Consider the following 19,480-nt stretch of genomic DNA (forward strand, 5'->3'; position numbering starts at 1 on the left):
GGTTCCTCCTCACCTCTGATCTTGGGTGTGTCAGAGTGCCTGGGAGTGGAGATTCCTCTGGGTGTTGTCACCATAGTCAGTTTTGAACCTCTTGGAAATACAGCATGACTGCATCAAACCAGAAAATCAAGTGTTGGTGGCAGTTCTGTACTCATGGAACCCATTTCTAGTTAGTTTAAGCTAAAAAGAATTCATTACAGAATAGCCAAGGGGTAAGACAGCCAGCTTTGAGAGGTTCAAAGATCAGCTTTGGGGTGAACTTCCAAAAGTACCTATTACAATTACACTGCACAACTAAGCTTCTGGCTCATTCATGGTGGTCAGAAAACTGTGGAATCAAGAATCCTCTACTATGGGCTAGCGAGATGGCTCAGCAGTAAGAGTACTGACAGCTCTTCTGAAGGTCCTCAGTTCAAATCCCAGCAACCACATGGTGGCTCACAACCACTCGTAATGAGATCTGACACCTTCTCTCTTCTGGTGTATGTGAAGTCAACTACAGTGTACTTATGTATAATAATAAATAAATCTTGTGGTTAGAGTGAGCAAGGACTGAGTGAGTGGAGTTGACTGGAGCGAGCAGAGTTGACCAGAGAGAGCAAAGGTCCTAAAATTCAATCCCAAGAACCACATGAAGGCTCACAACCATCTGTACAGCTACAATGTACTCACATACATAAAATAAATAAAATACACTACTACAATTGATGGTTCCATGCCAAGCCATCCAAGTCACCACTTTTATAGCCACAGAATGCAGGAGCTATGCCTTGTCCACATATAGGAGGAGCTGAAGATTCCACACGGTCCTTGCAGGAAAACCAACTCTGCTTGCCAGCATAACAGCAGAGTCAATACAAGTCCAATTGCATCTTAGGGTTCTGGTCATGTGGCTGTAAAGGACTGCTGAGACCTATGTCACCTCTAAAACCAGAGCCTCAGTGGAATACAAAGTAACAGTTTTAAGGTTTCCAGTCTTAGTAATTTCAGAAGTCACAATAAGTGGAAGATAAAAATACCAAGTGAGGAGAAAGTGTTGCACCCCTATGGAGAAGAGAGAAGCAAGGATGGAACCATCAAAGGAAAGCTTAGAATGACTTCAGAACTCCAAATGTGGACCCTATGGACATAGATAAGTGTTGGAGAGAATCCCAAAACAATCAGAGCAGTCACCAGAGTGACTGAGCCCATCATCAAATCTGTCAGAAGCCTGACTCCCCCCAACTCTCCAGACTAGAAGACTAAGTACAGCACTGGGCCAGGGGACCATGCTGAAGGAATAGGAAACTATACTCTGAATAGCTTGAAAGGCAGGTCAAGACTCCTTCTAAAATCCTAAGATTTTAGAAGCAGGGATGTTGCTCAGTGCTGCAGTACTTACCTAGCATGCACAGCTACCAAAGTTTGATTCCCAGCACCAAACAAAGAGGGCATGGTGGGATAAACCTAGAATCCCAATGTCCAGCAGGTAAAGGCAGGAGAAGCAGAAGTTTAAGGTCATCCTAAGCAACATAGCAAGCTTGAGGACAGTCTGGGCTACATGAGACCCTCTCTCAAAGATAATAATAAAAATAGGGGCTAGGAATATAGTTTTGGGGTAAAATGTATACATATCATGTCTGAAGACCTAGGTTCAATGCCCAGGATCAAAATCATAAACAAACAAACAAAACAACCAAGTACAGCTAGTCATGGTGGCTCATGCCTTCAATCACAGTACTTCGGAGGCAGAAGGAAGAAGCAGGGGGATCCCTATGAGTTAGCCAGACCAGCCAAGGCTACAGAGTGATACTCTGTCATCCCTTCCCTGCAAAAAAGGACAAGTAAGCGTGAAAGTACATACAAGTCACAAAGGAAGAAATTCCCAGATGGGCATATGAACCCAAGTTAACCTCAATCCGCAGTCAGACCAAATGAATCTAAAACAAATATCCAATATTAAATCAACTCATAAATCTGCCACCAAGAGATGTTAGGAATATAAACAAGTATGGTTAGTTTGGAGAGAGATGGGGCAATATCCAGAAAAATTGAAAGGTATGTACACTAGTAGATCTCAGAGCAGGAACTATATACAACAGTGGGAAAAAACTAAGGAAGTCATTCTTAAGAACTGCAACAGACAAATCTGGAGAAAAGTCAACATTCATATACATAAAAATAAATCTTCCAAAGAAGAATTGAGAAAGAACAGCTATTTCATTTTATTTCTTGTATTTCAAAGATATTTTAAGGTTGCATGTGAAAATAACAGTAACAAATTCTCACGGCACATGACACTCTAAAAAAATATTTGTATTATTTTTAGATGTTTGTGCACGTGTGTGTGTGTGTGTGTGTGTGTGTGTGTGTGTGTGTGTGTGTATGCTGCCATGCCCTTGGAGGTCAGAGAACTGTAAGAGTAGGTTTTCTCCTCCCACTGTGTGAGTTTCAGGGACCAGATCCATGTGCTCAGGTTTGTCAGCACCTTCTCACCATCTTCAATTCTGTATTTGTGGATGCTGGCAGAGGACAGAAGGTCTAACTCTCAGGAACTGGAGTTACTATGTTTGTGAACCACCTGCTGTGGGTGCTGGGAGCCAAACTATGGTCTTCTGAGAGCAATAGTCTTAATTGTAGAACCATCTCTCCAGCCCCCAAAATTTTTTAAAGATTATTGATTTTATGTGTTATTTTTGCCTGTATGTACGTGCACAACAGTTCAGTGCCTTTGAGGTGGGAAGAGCAACAACCTGGAGCTGGAGTTATAGGGAGCTGTGAGCCACCACCAAACAAAGGTGCAGGAAACCACGCTTTTGTCTTCTGCAAGTACAGTACAAGGTCTCAACCACTGAGCACTTCTCCAGCCCGCCAAACTATTGTCTTTGTTTTGTTTTGTTGTTTTTCAAGACTGAATTTCTTTATGTAGCCCTGGCTGTCCTGGAACTCTCTTTGTAGAACAGGCTAGCCTCTCAGAGATCTGCCTGCTTCTGCCTCCAGAGTGCGGGGATTAACGGCACCACAGTCCAGCCTAAACTATAATTTCAATGAATGAAAGTGACCAAAGTAAATTTTATACATGTATAAAATTTTCAAATAGAAAATAAATTAAAAGTCATAATCTAAGCTGGGCATGGTGCCACAAGCTTTTAGTCCCAGTACTCTGCCAGGAGACAGAGGTAGGCAGGGGATCATTGTGAGTTCCAGCCTGATCTACATAGTAAATTCCAAGACAGCCAGGAATACATAGTGAGACTCTGTATAACAAAATTAAGCAAATAAAAGTAGTCATAATCTTATAGATGGGTATTTACATTTCAGCTACTTAAAAAAAAAACACTATTAGTGTTTAGTAACACTATTAGTGTTTAGATTTAGTAAACACTATTTTTGCAAGTTGCTTGCAAGCTTAAAATGGAAGAAATTTTCCAAATGTCATTAGAATAAATCAGTCACCTTAGTACAAAACAACCGACGGTGCTCAATATAAGGTAGTCGATAAATGTTCAAAAGTTGAAAACGGACGTTAGTGATTGCTTAAAAGTCCTAGACAGTCCCGCAAACATTCACTTCAAATTCCACCCAGTGTCAGACAAGAGCGCATGCGCAGCAAGCCTGACGCGTGCGTACTCAACGCCCGCCCATAGAAAGCGGAAGGGGAAGATGGCGGCGCCGAGTGTCCCCACGCCGTTGTACGGACACGTGGGTCGCGGAGCCTTCAGCGACGTGTACGAGCCAGCGGAGGACACGTTCCTGTTACTGGACGCGCTCGAGGCGGCAGCGGCCGAGCTAGCAGGGTGCGAGGAGGGTGCGCGCCTCCGAGGGAGAAAGCGGGGTGCCCTAGAGGCGGAAGCCGGAACTTGCCGCCCTCCTCCGGAAGTGGCGGGTCGGCTCACTCTCGGTGATTGACAGCAGAGCTGGGTGGAGGAGGAGTTTCTTACGGGCGGGGCTTAGAGCAACGCTTAGGTGTTATTGCGGGTTCAGGATCACCCTGCCCTGCTTTTCAGCTCTTAATCTGAAGAATGTAAATATGCCTCTGAGGAGCAGCCGGAGTTTACCGACCAGAAACAAGATGTCCCAAAACTTTGCTGCTTTTCAATTTTAATTTTTTAAGTGAATATGTAAAACTCGCGTAGGGTAATTTGAATGCTTCAGGTGCATGAATAACATTCTCTGGCAAGGGAAGAACACGAATGGAGTAGTGAACTATTAAACCCATTCAACCGGCAGGGCGGTGGTGGCGCACACCTTTAATCCCAGCACTTGGGAGGCAGGGGCAGGTGAATTTCTGAGTTCCAGGACAGCCTGGTCTACAAAGTGAGTTCCAGGACAGCCAGGGCTTCACAGAGAAACCCTGTCTCGGAAAACCAAAAAAAAAAAAAAAAAAATTCAACCTATTCAAGGAACAACCATTAGCCGTCTGAGCACTTAAAGTGTTATTGCAACCGAGTAACTGGATTTTTTTTTTTAATTGAACTATTAGAATTTTAGTTGCAGGTAATTAGAACTGTTAGGGAAGATTTAAATAGTTACATGCATCCGCTGGTAGGATTTTCACTAGCCTGATTTGTTGACGCATTGTCCATAACTTTTATTGACAAAAATAGTAAATGCCTAGATGTTAGCTTTTCCGAAAAAAGAATTTGAGTTGAGAGCAGGCAAGATGGTTCAGCTGGTAAAGGCGCTTGCTGTCAAGCCCGCAGACCTGAGTTCTAGCCTCAGAAACTACTACTGCTTGTTCTTGTTGGTTCAGTTACAATGCTGAGGACCGTTCTGCCTACATATACACAAAATAAACCTAATAAAACATTTGCCAAAAGAATTTGGGTCATTAACTTAATGGTCAAGATTCCAACTGGGTTTCTCCAGAATGAAATAGCCATCATGTTTATTTATATTATCACACTATTTTATACCTATAAAATGCTCTTAAGACCAGTCTTTCTTCATAGATGGTGGAGCATTTCAATTTACTGGAATATCTTGTGGAGCATTGGATTGTAAATTGAATGCTCAGAATAGCTCAGAAAGATTTACAGCTACAAATTGCATTGCAGAGTATGCTGTAATAGAACTGACCTTGTTAGGAAGATTGGTAATTATAATCGTTTATGAGACCGTAATGGTTAGTTCCAAAAAAGAAGGCACCTGGTAAGATTCACAAACTTTACTATGACCCACTAGTGGCTTGCGGGTCATATTATGTGGGTCACATAGATATGATTATAAAGGTAAAAATACTGTAAGTCCTTCTTGAGTAGTTGTTTGAAAAGTTAAGTGCCAGAATGTTATCAGGCCAACCAGTCGTGGAAATTAAGTAGTGCTTTTGATGCATGGACAGTGGTCAGGGGAATAGATTTATTGGAAAATCATATAAAGATTTTTAAGTTTAGAAAGCTAAGATTATGGCATTCTAAGATCAGACACTGAAGTACTTGCCCAACACAGTACTCAAGTAGAGGGAGGTCTTTGTTCTTCATGTATGTAGGTAGATGGAGGGCTTTTTACCAAATCCTAGAACATACTGCTGGGTTTATTTAAGTGCTTCAGTTTACATACCTAAACTATTAGCAGGTTTGAGCTAAGAAATAATAAGCACCAAGTGGTTGCCAGAAATGGTAAATTTCCTTATATTCCCATGTATTTGCAAATGAATGATGGCACTGGAGAAATACATTATATGGCTTGAGACTTGTTTTCCATGATGAATATCTTCATAAGAAGGAACTAAATATTTTGGTTTTTGTTGTTGTTGTTAGAGTGGAAATATGCCTTGAAGTAGGAGCGGGATCTGGCGTGGTGTCTGCATTCCTGGCCTCCATGATAGGTCCTCAGGCCTTGTACATGTGAGTATGTGACATTTATCCACCCCTCCCGGGTCCCTATGACTGCAGCAGTTCAAGTGAAATGTTTTAAACAGACAATACGTCTCTGATAATGTTTCAGTAAGGACTCAAGTCGAAGCTTATGTTTTGTCCCCAGTTATAACCCCTGTTCACTCCTTCATGCTGTGAGATTTTAGAAGCAACTCAACTTTGTTATCTCTCCTTTGAATTGTCCTCAGGTTTGGCTGTTATAAAGTAGCTGCAAAGTTGAATGTCCTTGCAGAGAGCCAAGGGGAAAAAGTCTGCAGAAGATTTTGCCATACTCAGAACAAATGTGTTTCCTCCAGCTCGCCATCTCCTATGTATTCTGTATAGCAGTTTCCTATCAGTGATCTCTTTCAGTTCTCATTTGCTGGCTGCTTAAGCCAAACTGAAGTAAACTCCCTCAGATGAATGCAGACAGAATTTTTAGCAGTTTTTGTCATCAATGTAGCAAGCTTTTGTTCTCTTTTTCTTTGCCATTATGAAAACATTCTAATTTTTTTCTACGCCGTGTTAGAATTAACAAAGCATTCCTAAATTTACTCCAGCAGGAATCTGCTGACATTGTCTGCTTCTGTACATTCTCCTGCTCTTTTTTTCTCGTCTCGTGTTTATAGGTGCACTGATATCAACCCTGAGGCAGCCGCATGTACCTTGGAAACAGCACGCTGTAACAGAGTCCACATTCAGCCAGTAATTACAGATCTGGTGAGCGTTAATCCTTGTTCAGTAGTAATCGGTTTTGATTAATTGATGATCAATCGACTTTAGTGAAAATACACTTTAGAAATTAACTTTTGTTTTGTTTGTATGAGACAAAGTGTCATGTAGCCCAGGCTAGCCTTAAACTTCCTATACAGCCACAGATTACCTCAAACTCTCATTTTTTTATTTTTAATTAAATTTTTTTTTTACTTTTAAGATTATAATATAATTACATAATTTCCCCCTTCCCTTTCCTTCCTCCAAATCCTCCCATATACCCCTGCTGGCTTTCTTTCAAATTCATGGCCTCTTTTCTTCATTAATTGTTGTTGCACACACACACACACACACACATACACACACATTTATATGTGTACATATATTCCTAAATAGAACCTGCTCAGTCTGTATGTATGCTTTCAAACCTGACCATTTGATATTAAGTAAATGCTGGAGTTATAGGTTGACCATAAGCATGACCACATGGTTATGTGACTCTGTATCCAGTATACTGGTGTAAACCTAATAACATTATGCACAGCTAGCACAGAAACTCAGATGACATCACACATTTTTTTCTTAGCTCTGAGTTTCTGTCTGGTGTTCCTCCGGCAGTCAGACACCCCCATAGTAACAAGGTGTTTGCACCTCTGTGTATACTTTTTAGGAACTCCCCATGAAAAGAAGTGTCACCGCAGTATTATTGGGATGAGAGTTGTTTGGAACCACGTGATTCATGTGCCCCAGGACAGGCATTTGAAGAGTGACTTTGACCTGAGTCATAGTCCTTCAATTCCACCCCACATAGATCCTACCCAAACTTGAGCATGAGAGGAGACGCAGTATCCCAGTATCCCTGTCTAAGTTACTTTTCTATTGCTGTGAAGAAGTGGAGGGCTTCAGGGGAGGAGGGAAAGGCGGGAAGTTAGGGTCCGGGCAGGACACAACTGGGCCTGGCCTGGGCTTTTGAAACCTCAAAGTCTGAAAAACCATCTCTAAGCAAGGCCATATGAGTGTGTGATGCCAGTCCCATTCAAACCACCACAGTCCCATCAAAAGCTGAGGAGATGTAAGCAGACATAAGTGAGCACGGGTCCTGGGGACATGCAAAATGGCTGACAGTTTTAGAACAGCTGCAGGTTATTCATTTCTTTAGATGGTTCTCACTGTGTCCTGTGAACTTTTTATGTAGTTGGAGATGACTTCAATTCAATTCTCCTGCCTCTACCTCTTTAGAGGACAACAATACCCCACTCCATTGCTTTATTTTTTTATAATTTTTTTTAAAAGTTTTAAGTGTGTGTGTGTGTGTGTGTGTGTGTGTGTGTGTGTGTGTGTGTGTGTGTGTATGTCTGCTCCACATTTCTCCAGTGCCTACCAAGGCCACAAGAGGGTATTGGATCCCATGAGACTGGAGTTACAGAAGGTTGTTAGCCACAGCATTGGTACTGGGAATTGAACCTTGGTCCTCTGCAAGAGCAGCCAATGAGCCATCTTTCCAGCCCTTTCTTGTTTTGAAAAATTCAGGTTAGACCTTTTAAATTTCAGTTGTTAAAACATTTTAAGGGTACTAGAAGGACTTGACTAGTTAGATTTGCAGAATACTTTGAGTTTTAATGGTGAAATGCTGTTCATAAGCAAAACTCATAATAGCATGCGGCAGGTGGACCCGAGAAACAATGCTCTCTGCGCTGCTTTTCTGGGGTGGAGGTGAGGAATATAAAAGACTCAGAAAGTCCAGGGTAGCTTTGAACTCTCTTTGGGTTAAGGATAACTTTGAACTCCTGATCCTGCCTTCATCTCCCAAGTTCTAGGGCTCCTAATGTGCACCACCATACCACGCTGTGCTCCTAGACCAGTATTGTTCTTACCCTGATAAGGGCAGGCAGCTCTCCTACTATTTCACGTTTACAAAGGACTTTGCATCTTAGGATTAAGCCCAAGAGACAAGAAATTCTTTTCATAGTGCTAAGAACTAGAGTGTCAAGACAGTTCTCAGGCTACTCACATGCATGGCGGTGCATGGCGGTGCATGGCGGTGCATGTGATATAGAACTGCCTGTTTCCTAGTGTGTTTGTAAAGAATATTACATCTATTTTTTTGATGGAACAGTAAAACCAGATAGAACAAACCCAAACTGTTTGAAATAGACAGGGAAACTTGGGAAACTCCAGTGTTAATAAAACAATCTCTAGGATTATAGACTGGGTCTCCTGCACAACTCCAGAAGCTACACAGTAAGTAGCTCGGGAATGTGACTGGAGGTTCTGCATGCTAGAGTTAATTCCTCAAGAGTTAGTTAAAGGTGACCCTGAACTGAACTTTGATTTGGTAAAGCAAGCAACAAGAGACGGGCTTAGCAGAACAGTCAATTTACAAACTCTTTTACATTCAGAATACAGGGATTGTTACAGCTGTCATAGAAAACAAACCCATTCCTTAGCTGAGATTACATGTAGCAACCAGCAGGATATGCTGGCTCACTCCTGTAACCTCCTAGATTTATGGCTAGCCTGGGCTACATAGTGTGACTTCTTTCTCAAAATCAAAAAGGTGGAATTGTCATCATCCTTCGTTTTTAGTTTTGCAGTACTGTCTTTTAAAATACATATTATGTGTTCCATTACATCATCAGAACACACCAAACCCGTTTTACCCTTTACAGACTTGCTGGCGTCAGCTGTGCTGACTGTGTGGTCAGTGTGGCCTGTTCCGGTATGTGTGCTCTGTGAAGAAGCAGACTCTTGTTCTGTCTCTCCATCATCTGTTGGCAGAAAGTCTGTTCTCCCTCTTGCTGGGCTTCATGCAAGAAAACCAGACTGTTATGAGCCATATTTAACAGAAGGGCCCTCCATAGTGTCCCTAGGAGGAATAAAGGCTGTGTGATTTGCTGCATGCATTGAACATTGCCAGGGCCTCTTTCACTTATCTTTCAATTCGTGGAGATGTTAAGGCAGGGAACTGCCTAGGCCTGGGTAGAGATACCCGTACTGAACAGTTAGTCCTCGGTTACTGTTTATTTAACTCTTTTGATGTTAGGATTTCTGTTTTAATATTTTGTCCTTTTCCTTTTTGCAAAATCCATCCTGTGGTTATTACTCTATAGCTGGATAGGACAAAGTACTATGAGTTACAAAGCAAAATCTTGTCTAGTTTCTTTATCCAGCACTTCTGGAAAATTATTGTTTCTGAGTTCTTTTAAGAAACTTAATTTCTTTATGGAATTGAAAACACTTTCATGGGCAGTGGTGGTGCACGCCTTTAATCCCAGCACTTGGGAGGCAGAGGCAGGCAGATTTCTGAGTTCAAGGCTAGCCTGGTCTATAGAGTGAGTTCCAGGACAACCAGGGTTATACAGAGAAACCCTGCCTTGAAAAACCAAAAAGAAAAGAAAGAAACATTTTCAAACCTCGCACTTACATGCACACGTGCTTGCATGAGCACACACGCGAACACACACGTGTACACACACGCACACACACACATGCACACCAGGGATTCCCTCATTCATGCACTGGTGAAGGAAAAGACTAATCTTTTGGTTTCAGGCAAAGTTACATCCAAACTTTCAAGGGATAGTTATTGTTTCCCCTTTTAAAGGAGCAGAAAGAGGGCTGGATGGAGGGCTCAGCAGTTAAGACTGCTGGCTGCTCTTCCAGAGGTCCTGAGTTTAATTCCAAGTAACCACATGGTGGCTCACAACCATATATAGTGGAATCTGATCCCCTCTTCTGGCCTGCAGGCATTCATGTAGCCAGAGCCCTCATATACTTAAATTACTAAATCTTTTTTAAAAAACTAAAGAAGAAAAAAATTACTTCTGCAAGCATATTCTCAAAAATAGGTCTTAGGAGTTCTCTTTGAATTGTAACTTAACAGGCACATGAGGATAATTAAAATGGATTGATTATAGAAATCTAAATTGGGAAATTCTCTGATATCCCTTCATAATGTATAACCCATTACAATACATGTCAAGTGCTTGGATGGTGTGAATGAAAATGAAGTGACTTTATTCATAGTTTTAAAACACACACACACACACACACAAACACACATTGTGATTTCTTTTTCCCCCTTGTTTCATAGAAACCTGTGCCCAGTTTAAAGATCTTCCTAAGCCACACACTTGTTGTTTGCAGTCTCTGACCACTGAGTTCAATGCTTCCTTTCTGCCATTTGATCTTGTCAGTTAAAACATTTACAAGTAACCGAAGCAGCCGAACACAGGGCACTCTTGGTGTTTTCTGTCATTCAGATAACAGTCTATGTCATCTTACAAGAGATTTCCCTTGGGAGCTAGGCAGCCGCCTGGTACAGTATCTGTTCTACAAGGACCTAGGTGAGATGCCAGGAACGAATATAAAAACCCAGGCACAGTAGCATGGTTGCTTGTAGTCCCAATGACAAGTGGATTCCTGGAATCTTCTAGCAGGCCAGCCTAGCCCAGCAGTGAATTTCCAGGCCAATGGGAGACAAAATGCATCAAGGTTGTCCTCTCACCTCCATCTGTGTACACACACACACACACACACACACAGACACACACACACTGTTTCGTAAAGTATGTTGTGAATGTTAGCAGACATAGCTATAAAGCTCCTCGAGATGTACAGGGAACATATTTCACACAATCAAAGCTCGCTTGTCCTCACACTGCCTTCTAAAAGTGAACCCAGAGTGGAAGCATGTTTGCTACTGAAGTAGGAGCCACAGTCAGCATCTGTTTGCTCTCACCTACACAGTACTCACTTTCAGCTTCTGTCCATATACATTGCATCTACACGAAGAAAATTGAAATATTTCCATGTCCGTAAGCCCTTCCCCTTCTGACAACATGAGAGAGTAACTTTACAGACTTACTTATTACTTAAATCAGGATCCAGCTTAAACTCCACTGTTGATGCCCTCAGGCCCACGGCTTGCTGCCCAGATTGAAGGGGAAAGTTGACCTGCTGGTGTTTAACCCCCCCTATGTAGTGACCACGTCTGAAGAGGTAAGACCCACAGCAGAACGTAGTCTTTGTTTCCAACTATTTCATGAGACCAAGTGAACTTGGTCTGAGTTAGTCACTGCTGCTAACAGCACTCCTCTCACTGTCCAGAGGCTGTCAGTCACAGATGCTGTGAGTGATACAGAATGGGAAAGACAGAAAGTAGGACCTGCCTCGTGAGAGCTCTCACCCAGATCAGGCCATGTCGGTTAAACAGGTCCATTACCCTAAATAACAAATCAGGAAAGCAAGTTTTAAAAATACTCGTCAACTAGAAGTATTCACCAAGAATTGCTTTCTCAAAGTCTTGGGTTTCATCCCTTCAAATGATCAGAAACTAGGTGGGGGACCAATCGTGCATGATCTTTCATAGGGAAGCAATAGGAACACATGTATTTAAGAGTCTCCGTAGTGAGGAGGTAAGCCATGTCAGCTTGCCTCCAGAAGGCAAAGGAACAGAGCTTAATAACAGATGAACACTAGCTCCCCTTTAATTGGGCCTGTTGTAGTCTTTGGTGGTGATTCTCTGGCAAAGCTGGTAAATATGTTCACTTCTACTCCAAAATGAAGGTGCCCATTTGTCTATGCCTGTCCTCACTGTGCTCAGGTGATCTGAGGAGCCAAAACAAGTCACAGCACAACAGCGTCTTCTATTCTGTTCACAGCTCCTACAATGAAACGCCACAGGATGGGTAGTTAATATCTATGTCTCACATGCTGGAGGCTGAGGAGACCTCTCAGAGTGTGCGGCTCTGCCATAGGCCCTTCTGGGTTATGACAGAGACACCACACGGCTGAGAGTGAGGAGACATTCAGAAACATAGGACTCTCTTCTCCTTTTTAGTATGGCCACCAGACCATCATGGCTCTCATGATCTCCTGATCTTAGTTGAACTCTGATCTCCAGAGGCCATTGGCATGTCAATAGGGATGAAGCTTCTGATACATAAACCTAAAGCTCAAGAAAGAGCTGTGAAAGCCACCCATTGAACTGGGTACAGGGTCCCCAGTGAAGGAACTAGAGAAAGGACCCAAGGAGCTGTAGGGTTTGCAGCCCCTTAGGACGAACAACAATATGAACTAACTATACCCTCAGAGCTCCCGGGGACTAAACCACCAACCAAAAAGTACACATGGTGGAACTCATGGCTCCAGCAGCATATGTATAGCAGAGGATGTCCAAGTCGGTCATCAAGGGCAGAAGAGGCCCTTAGCCCTGTGAAGATTCTATGCCCCAGTGTAGGGGAATGCCAAAGCCAGTAAGCAGGAGAGGGTGGGGTGGCAAGCAGGGGGAGGGGAGAGGGTACAGGGGTTTGTTCTTGTTTTTTGGTTTTTGGGTTTTGGGGTTTTTTGGAGAAGAAACTGGGAAAGGAGATATCATATGACATGTAAATAAAGAAAATGTCTAATAATAAAAAAAAAAAGAATGAAAGAGAAAAAGAAAAAAAGAAAGAGCTGTGAAGCTGACCCTTGTGATGAAATGGTTCAGTCTGGGCCAGAGACCGGTGAGGGTGCTTGCCCTGAACCTAATCAGCGGGATCCACACTGTGCAGGTCCTCTGACCACATATACACCCACACACATACACACAGTAAGTCAATCAATTCTTAAACTGGTTTCAGTCCAATAATTCCAGTCCTTAAGATCTAATGTTAGGGGCACACGCCTTTAATCCCAGCACTTGGAAGGCAGAGGCAGGTGGATTTCTGAGTTTGAGGCCAGCCTGGTCTACAGAGTGAGTTCCAGGACAGCCAGGGCTACACAGAGAAACCCTGTCTCGAAAAACAAAAAACAAAACAACAAAAAAAAAAGATAGGATAGGGGGTTTCTGAAGGGGAGACCTGGAAAGGGGAAAACATGTAAATAAAGAAAATATCCAATAAAAAGAAAAGATGTAATTTTAAAAATCATTCAATAGCTTGCTGTGGTGGTGCGTGCCTTTAGTCCTCCAACACTCAGGAAGCAAAGGCAGGCAGGTCTGAGTTCAAGGCCAGCCAGGGATAGACAGTGGGAACTTACCTCCAAACAAACAAATCATTCATATCATAGGATATCATGTATGAATATCATATAGGATAAAAACTAAAATGGACAAAAGTTTATTTTTTTTTTCTGTGCATAATGACCTCATGAGCCTGTGTGCACAGCAAGAGCGATTAATTCATGGTCGTGGTTTCAGTTCATACTGAGAAAACCAGTCAGTGAAGAAACAGTTCTGAGAACATGATGACCTTCTTGGGGTCTCAATGTATTTCCAGCTGTAGCACTAAGCTAGGCATGTTTCCTGAGCCTTACATCTGCAGAGATGCACTGGAGGACCAAAAGGAGGCAATGCAGGATATCTGGTGCCTGAATTCCTGGAGCTGAATAATTAAACAGGGTCGAGACACAGCACAGGTCCAGCAAGATGGCTCAGCAGGTGAAGGCGCTTGCCTTTAATGATGACTCGATTAACCTTTAGCAATGGTTAAAAATAAAGACTTAGAGATGACATCCAGAAGACATATAAGAATTGGAGCCTTAAAAATCTCTTTCTGCATTCACTATCACATTCAGAAACATGAGATTAAGTGCTGTGGGTTGTACCTGTGGTCCATAAGGAACCAAAGATGGATCCACTAGCTGTCCCAGGGAGCAAGCAACCAGAGGGCCACTAACACAGGTCTGACTTTTTCTGAAATGGAATCCTCTCTTCTTTGGCCCCAGGGTTGTGCTGGTGCCAGACATTCCTGAAGTCATCTCAGTTATAAGCAGATAAATGGGGCTCAATAGCCTGGAGTCTTATCACCGGAAGCCCTGCTACATTCTGGAGCAGCCAGAAGAGAGGCCTGATAGGGACTGACCCAAAGCACCACACCTGCTGAAATAGCCAGACCAGTACCTACCAAAGGATGGAGTAACGCTGACAGCACTGAGCAGGAGCAGCTTGCCCAGAATTAAAGCACAAGGGACCAGGAAAGGGAGGGCTCCAGAGGGCTCTGATGCAAAAGTGGAATTAATGATCTCCTAGTGTGATTATAACGAACCATACTGAGTGGGTGATAGGTCTGGGAATAATCAGAATTAGACTCAAAGAAAATTAATAGACACAGCAAATGTCAAACACCAGCTAAATAAGATAGACTCCTTCAGTAAGGAACCGTACCAACATAATGAATTCGAGCTACTCCAGAGGAAATGAGACATCCTTGAGATGTTGATTGATGGGGCTGGGAAGATGGGTTAGTGGATGAGATGCTTGTGAAAGTGCGGACGGAAGCGGGTATCCTCTGAACCCATGTAAAAGCCTCGCAGCAGCACACACCTGTAACCCCAGTGGACCAGAGGCATGATGGGAAGCCCACGTGACAGCTAGCCTGGTATATACAGTAGTGGACAGGAGAGACCCCCACCTCTGACAAGGTGCAAGGCAAGGATTATTTCCGACCTGCATGTGCCCACTCACACACACATACATACATACAACATATAACATCACAGTGCACAAAAAAAAAAAGAATGAGGAACAATCTTACATTCTGAAACAGGATTGGAAACAAAGTTGCTGAAGATGGGGAGGGGCAGATAAGCAAACCTGAAAAAAAACAACCTTGTAAGTAGGTATATGTACTTTTTTGTTCTGTAAAATTCATAATTTGATTGTAATTGATTTTAAATTAGGAAACATGAAATACTGACTAAAAATTAAAAAACATTATTGTATATAAAACTAAAGTAAGATATAGGTAAAGGCTACAGACAGCAAAAAATTGGAAAGCACTTGTATCTGCATTGAACTTAATTTTCATTGATTTCTTCAGAATATTCCTGTGGTAGCATTTGAACCCAAGGCCCTACAAGTGCTACATGAGCTCTGACACTCAACTGCATCCTGTCCCTTGAGTTTTTGAGACAGGGTCTCTCTCACTGTGTAGATCAGGCTCGCCTTGAAATCAGACTCCGTCTTCTCACTCCGGTCTTAGGAATAGAGATTGCAGGGGTGCCGGGCAGCCCAGCATGCTGTTTCACTTGTCAGGTAATTCTATGTCCTCTTATAGCATAAGGACTTCAGGAGTTTGGTAGAATGGTGTTCAGAAGCCAAGGTACATTCATTTGAAAATATGCACTTGTTTGGAGATATTTTCTGTCAAAAAGAGTGTAATCTCAATGAAGCCTGAATCAAATGTCTCTGATTGCCAACAGGTAGGAAGTCATGGAATAGCAGCAGCTTGGGCTGGTGGCAGAAATGGCCGGGAAGTCATGGACAGGTTCTTCCCACTTGCTTCAGAACTTCTCTCCCCAAGAGGGCTGTTCTACTTAGTTACCATAAAAGAAAACAATCCAGGTAAAGAGAGAGAGAGAGAAAGAGAGAGCGAGAGAGAGAGAGAGAGAGAGAGAGAGAGAGAGAGAGAGAGAGAGAGAGAGAGAAAGAGCCTCTTATTAACTATTCACTTGCTGACAACAAGAGTTGGAAGACTGTAACTTATCAAGTAGCCTGGGCTGTTGAGCAGTTTAATCACTGACAATGTGTTGAAAGAAGAGAAACATTTTTAAGATGTAAATTGTTCATGTTTTAAAACCCGTTGTTGGGCTGGAGAGCTGGCTCAGAGGTTAAGAGCACTGACTGCTCCTCCAGAGGTCCTGAGTTCAATTCCCAGCAACCACATGGTGGCTCACAACCATCTGTAATGAAATCTGACGCCCTCTTCTGCCCTGCAGGATACATGCAGGCAGAACACTATATATATAATAAATAAATCTTTAAAAAATTAAATAAAATAAAACCTGTTGTCTTCATGGGACAGAGCAGTTTCACTCATTCATAAATTAATATTCAGATATAAACTCTGACTCCTAACACTTCACCCTCAGCGTGGGTTCCATCTCATGAAGCATGTCTTAAATTCTAACAATAATAATCATAGAAGTTGGCCACTGCAGTAACATCTACACCTTGCAGGCAGGCCACTGTTGGAGTTCCCAGGATTCATAGATGAATGGAGAGTGATTGCTTCCCCACCCCCACCCTGCTGTGTGCAGGAGCCTAAGGACAGAAGAAAGCATTGGATCCTTGTAACTGTAGTTAGAGATGGTTGTGTGGTAGCATGTGGGTGCTGGGGCAAGAACCCACCACTGACTCTGGGCACTATCAGGATTCAGTTTGTCCAAATTTTCATTGACCTTTCCCAATAAGAATACATGGTAGAGACTGACACCAACCAGCTAAAACTTGATCGCTTGTTATAATAACAAGGTTAAATAATGATTCTGTGTAGTCAGAAGTGAGCTAGCACTACAAACTTAAGAGTCTGTCGGAATCCTCAGACCATCGTAAAGTGGTATCCTGCCTCTCCATGGTCCAAGCTGGAGTTAACAAACATTTGCCTGGTTTACACTGTTTAATCAGAGGAATTTAATGTGTTTATCATCCTACTAAATTGCTCAATGATCATACATATCACCAAATATTTAATTGAATTTTACTTTTATTTTTCATTTTAGAGGAAATCTTTAAGACAATGAAGACAAGAGGTCTGCAAGGGACCACAGCACTTTGCAGGCAAGCAGGCCAAGAAGCCCTGTCAGTCCTCAGGTTCAGCAGGTCCTAGTGTCCTGAAAGCCACAGAAGTGAACAAGAGCTGCTGGCAGCTGAACACACAGGAGGTTTGAGACTGATGCCATTCCCTGGCCAAGAAATTTTATAGAAATTTGTCATTTAAAAAACAAAAACAAAACACGGAGCCAGGTGCTGGTAGCACATGCCTTTACTTCCAGCACTCAGGAGACAGGCAGGAGGATCTTTGAGTTCAAGGCCAGTGGATCTGCAGAGTGAGTTCCAGGACAGCCAGGGCTATACAGAGAAACCCTGTCCTGAAAACCAAAACCAAACAAACCAACCAAAACAAAAAGAAAAAGGAAAGAAAAAAGTGAGGGCTGGATAGATGATGGCTGAGTTGGAGACACTGACTGCTAGTTCAAAAAACTGGGGCTCACTTCTCAGCACCCACATGGTAGTTCACAAGGGATCCTGCCCTGTTCTGACCTCCAAGGGTACGGGCACGTACATGGTATACATGCATAATGCAGGAAAAAATACCCATACACAAAAACAAAATAAACCTATCAAAAAGAAAAGAAAAAGATGGAAAACTGGGTCATTTTGTTTTCAGAGGATCAAGTATGAGTTTTTCTGTAAATGTGCAAGTAAATATGTATTATAACTTATACTTTATATATTTATATATGAAGGCATGGTTGATTTAGCCTTATCTATAACAGCAAAGCAATATAATTATCCTAAATGTCTACCAGAAAGGACACTGGTTGAAACCTCAGTCTAGGGCTGGAGAGATGGCTCAGTGGTTAAGAGCACTGACTGCTCTTCTAAAGGTCCTGAGTTCAATTCCCAGCAACCAAATGGAGGCTCACAGAAGAGGTCTGATGCCCTCTTCTGGTGTGTCTGAAGACAGCTACAGTGTTCTCATTCTAAAATAATCTTTAAAAAAATCTGTCTATCCATTCCACTGAACATACAAACAAGTCACTGTAGATCCTGAACCCAAGGCTTTTTGGTAACTAGTTACAACTGAGTGCTGAGAAGCTGTAGCTAAATTTCATTCCATACATGCTATTTTGAAAAGCCACCCAAAGCAGTGTATTACTGTGTGTATGTAACAAAGTTTGGGGAGATAAACTACAGAATAAAAGAACTTCAGTCTTTTGTGATAGCATTTGTTTTACTTGGTGGTAATATTAGAATGCCAGTAGATTATCATAATCAGCATGATAAAAACTCTCAACTGCAGACAGGCTAAAAGGTGAGGTTTCATTCTTTGAACAATGTAACATCACTTGCTGATTACTACCAGGGGTTTATCAGGAAGGTGCCTTTTTCTCCAGTTATTCGTAAAGGCCCACCAGAGGCTAGTGATGGCATCCAAAATGTCCAGCCTCCTATGGAGAGAACCTTAGATGATAGTTTGCAAGGATTCTGACCACCTTCCTTCTCTGAGATATCTCTTTTAGGTGTGGCTCCTAGTGCATTGCCTATGCCTCAATCGATAATAATCCTGTACCCAGCACTGCCTGTAATATATACACAGACATAACTGTTTAAAGATATGTGGGTGAAGATATGCCACATTGTGGGCCAGAAGGTGTCAGATGCTCTAGAACTGGAATTAGAGGTGTTGTGAGCCACCCAACAAAGTGTCGTAAACCAAATTCAGGTCCTTTCAGAGCAGTAAGTGCTTTTTACCAATGAGCTCTCTCCAGTTCTCTCTGTATAATTTAAAAAGTAGGGCATGAAGTTGCAATGGAGAAGAGAGTGATGGGGAATGTGATCAAGATACACTGTGTACATGTATGAAATTTTCAAATAATAAAATTGATAAGAATTCCCAGTTCATGATAGAGCTAACCAGGGTCAGGATAACTTGGTGATCAATATTCTGTATTCAGATCTGCCAAGACATAATATCAGACCAAAAGCTGTCACTTAAAACAAGAATAGTTGCGGGCTGGAGAGATGGCTCAGTGGGTAAGAGCACTGACTGCTCTTCTGAAGGTCCTGAGTTCAAGTCCCAGCAACCACATGGAGGCTCACAACCATCCATAATGAGACCTGATGCTCTCTTCTGGTGCGTCTGAAGACAGCTACAGTGTACTTACATATAATAAATAAATAAATCTTAAAAAAAAAAAAAAAGAACAGTTGTGATATTAGCAGGACCTTGCTCCAGAATCCAAAAGACCTGCAGCTGCAAGTTAACATAGGGCCTGCCAGATGTCCTATATGGAACCCCTCTCTGCCACCACAACCACTGGCTTTGCCAGACCACATGGCCAAAGTGCCAGAACAGCTTACACGGCTGCCTGGGTTGAAGTGTGGAAGTAGCAGGTTGTAGGTGAGGCTTGAGGGACTCAGGAACACGTGTTTAACCTATAGTCTTACC

At 42.4% G+C, this 19,480-nt stretch overlaps 1 protein-coding gene and 1 long non-coding RNA gene across 3 annotated transcripts in view; one reads left to right on the forward strand and one right to left on the reverse strand.

Moving 5' to 3' along the window:
• Nucleotides 1–3,550, reverse strand: part of LOC116086094 — a 52,295-nt gene extending 48,745 nt beyond the window's left edge. The window contains exons 1-2 of the long non-coding RNA XR_004116819.1: nt 3,436–3,550; nt 14–108 (exon numbers count right to left, since the gene is read on the reverse strand). This is a non-coding gene — a long non-coding RNA (uncharacterized LOC116086094). The remainder of the gene's footprint in view (nt 1–13; nt 109–3,435) is intronic.
• A 42-nt stretch (nt 3,551–3,592) lies between these two features.
• N6amt1 (N-6 adenine-specific DNA methyltransferase 1) lies at nt 3,593–18,253 on the forward strand. Of its 2 annotated transcripts, XM_031364318.1 has the most exons (6): nt 3,594–3,776; nt 5,739–5,825; nt 6,464–6,554; nt 11,466–11,549; nt 15,729–15,870; nt 17,028–18,253. In XM_031364318.1, exons 1-6 carry the CDS (start codon nt 3,643–3,645, stop codon nt 17,132–17,134), a joined length of 645 nt encoding a protein of 214 aa, XP_031220178.1. In that variant the 5' UTR covers nt 3,594–3,642; the 3' UTR covers nt 17,135–18,253. The 2 variants fall into 2 exon arrangements, with proteins under 2 accessions (XP_031220179.1, XP_031220178.1); XM_031364319.1 differs by lacking the exon at nt 11,466–11,549 and having other exon boundaries at nt 3,593–3,776.
• Nucleotides 18,254–19,480: the final 1,227 nt, after the last annotated feature.

Source organism: Mastomys coucha, unplaced genomic scaffold (genome assembly GCF_008632895.1).
Source record: "Mastomys coucha isolate ucsf_1 unplaced genomic scaffold, UCSF_Mcou_1 pScaffold12, whole genome shotgun sequence".
NCBI lineage: Eukaryota > Metazoa > Chordata > Mammalia > Rodentia > Muridae > Mastomys > Mastomys coucha.